General features: G+C 37.3%; 1 protein-coding gene across 1 annotated transcript in view; it reads right to left on the bottom strand.

The window, feature by feature from the left end:
* The window catches only part of LOC120570975 (glutamate receptor ionotropic, delta-1-like), a 46,964-nt gene extending 44,659 nt beyond the window's left edge, over positions 1–2,305 (bottom strand). Inside the window, exon 1 of the mRNA XM_039819658.1 lies at positions 2,249–2,305. Coding sequence (XP_039675592.1) covers positions 2,249–2,305 — 57 coding nt within the window. The remainder of the gene's footprint in view (positions 1–2,248) is intronic.
* Between the last annotated feature and the right edge of the window lie 218 nt (positions 2,306–2,523).

Below are 2,523 nucleotides of genomic sequence, written 5' to 3'. Positions count from 1 at the left end.
ATCGTACAATAGCCTACTTGACTCTGAACTGTGGTGGACTAGAAGTAGCCTAATAAATAGGGAGAAAAATGACAATTAAAATCCCTACCCTTGAACATGATCGAAGTAGCCTACGGTAGAGTTACTTCCAACCGCTGATAAAATGTAATGAGATTACGTGTAGCAAGACTTAAACAGAAATTCCCGACATGTTATCTGTCAGCAGCTTGGACACACTGCTGTCGGCACTGACGGGACACAGTTGTCCCTAGCAAGGGCGAAGCTAGACTCTCAGTACAGTGGGGGCGGAGCTTCATCATGGGGCCCTCTGCTACCAAGTCATTTTAAAATTAAAACCGTTTAAAAAACGGTAAAAGTATCTGATGAATGCACGTTATAATGTGTCACGTGTTGAGCCAAGTAAGCCTCTATGTGAAATAAAGCGCAAAGAAAAGCCAAATTATTTGAAAAGTTTGTATTGACCGAACAAGGAAAGCAGTTTGCCAGTCAAGTAACAACGTTTCAGCACCACGGACAGCGACAGCTGATGGACAGCGATGGTGCTGAACAGGCAAAGAGACTCTCAACCAGTGCCACACTATATAACTGATATGGCTCTATTATATATATATATATATATATATATATATACACCATAGAGAATATGCGATATGCGATTAATATATATATTGTACTACAAACTTTCCAATCCATCGTTTTATGAGAGCATAACCTATATATACTAGTGTAGACCTTTGGTATTATTTCGGGCATTATTAGTGGGGTCATTTAAGAGATACATTCGTGGGTCCATTAGCCCGCTAAGCTATTCAGCGCCGCAGCTAGTCTACGCTAACTCGCCAATGTTAGACCCAGGTGAAAAAACCTTCTGGGGGTGTTTGGCTCGAGGTCATGGTGCAAAGGACCATAGGGTAAATTACTCCGAACCATCACTTTAACACTTAATTTCCTGCATTCAGGTGAATTTTTTGTGGAACCTATTTCTACCATTTTCTGAATCAATTTCTGCGAAAATATCTTTTATGTAAAGGGAAACATAGGGGACAATTCAAAAAATAAAACATAATGGAATATATTGCAGTTCAACTATCTCCAGGAACCAAAAAATAAATAAATTTAATCTTAATACGGATTGGAAATCTCATGTTTTGCTATCCAGGATCACCTGATTTTGCTTTCGTTACCAGTTTTTTAAAAGAAACATTGGATTGGATCACTGGGATCCAAATACCAAATTTCAGGATTACCAAATCCTGTTTACCGGAGCCCAAATGGAGCCAACAGTGTAGCCTACTGGCTCAGCCAAGAACTACAGGTAGGCCACTAACAGCCATGGTTTGTTTTAATTTTTAAGAAACAGAAACATTTTACATTCCTTATTTTGTTATGTTTTTTTCTTGTTTACCATATCTCATTAGATGTGACATGCTTCACATATGCTTCAAATATGAAGAAATGTGCTGTATATATCATCAGTAAACATTGATTTTGTGATCATTCACTTAAAAAAACACTCTGATTCGAAAAATCACAACTGTATCCAATCCAATCCAACTTTATTTGTTAAGCTTTATAAACAACCAAAGTTGACCAAAGTGCTGCACAGAAAAATAAATAAGACATCGTAAATAAAATACATAACATTATGACATGAATAAAAATAATAGCTGCGGCAATGAAAGCAATCAATCTAAATAATTAAAAGAAGTAAATTAAGTCAACATCTTACTAGGTTTAAAACAGACAAATAAGAGGCCTGTTTAACGTGCAGGAGCAGATGATTCCTTAATTTAGGAGCCGGCACAGCAAAGGCTCTCCTCTGAGCTTCCGGCTTATAGTCTAGTAGCCAGCCCCCAGCATACAGAAATTTCCGGATGCTAATTTGTAATTTTGTAATTTTTGTATTCATTTCAGACAAAATTTTAAGTTATTTTCATGGTAACACATAATATCTCATTTTTCACAATCACAAGAGCTCTTGCTCTTTGATGTGAATGTTCATAACCTAAATTTGTTAACATTTCTTGAGGTCCGGTCATGTTTTTATGCAAATAAGCTGTTGCAGCTAGCTGTTGTAGTTGTAATAAGTATGTTGTAAATCAAGGGAGCATAGTCTAGTTTTAAAGTTCTTGAAACATTTAAAAATGTATGGAAATCTTAATCATAAAGGGAGTAGTTTCACCTACTAGCATGTTCAAGCATGTCTGTTGAACTCATAGCCCTATCGAACAAGCTGGTCTATTCTGACCTGAGAGGCGAGGGATATAAGGGTGTAGAAGTTCCGAGGAGTGGGGGGCAAGACCATTCCAGGGCTTTAAAAGCAAATAAAAGATTTTTTAAATGGATCCTAAATTGAATAGGCAACCAGTTCCACCCTTCTGATGGGATCAGGCTAATCCTGTTTTTTTTGGGATGAAATAGATCCCACAAACCGAGTTCAAAGTTTTTAAAACCCAAAAGGCAGGTTTGATCCAGATCGGATTACCTGGTCTGATTTTAGTTCAGAATCCCTCTTTGCTTTTG

The sequence above is a fragment of the Perca fluviatilis genome, chromosome 13, assembly GCF_010015445.1.
Source record: "Perca fluviatilis chromosome 13, GENO_Pfluv_1.0, whole genome shotgun sequence".
Classification (NCBI taxonomy): Eukaryota; Metazoa; Chordata; class Actinopteri; order Perciformes; family Percidae; genus Perca; species Perca fluviatilis.
The sequence above is the reverse complement of the archived record's forward strand: the minus strand, read 5'-3'. Positions and strand labels throughout refer to the sequence as shown.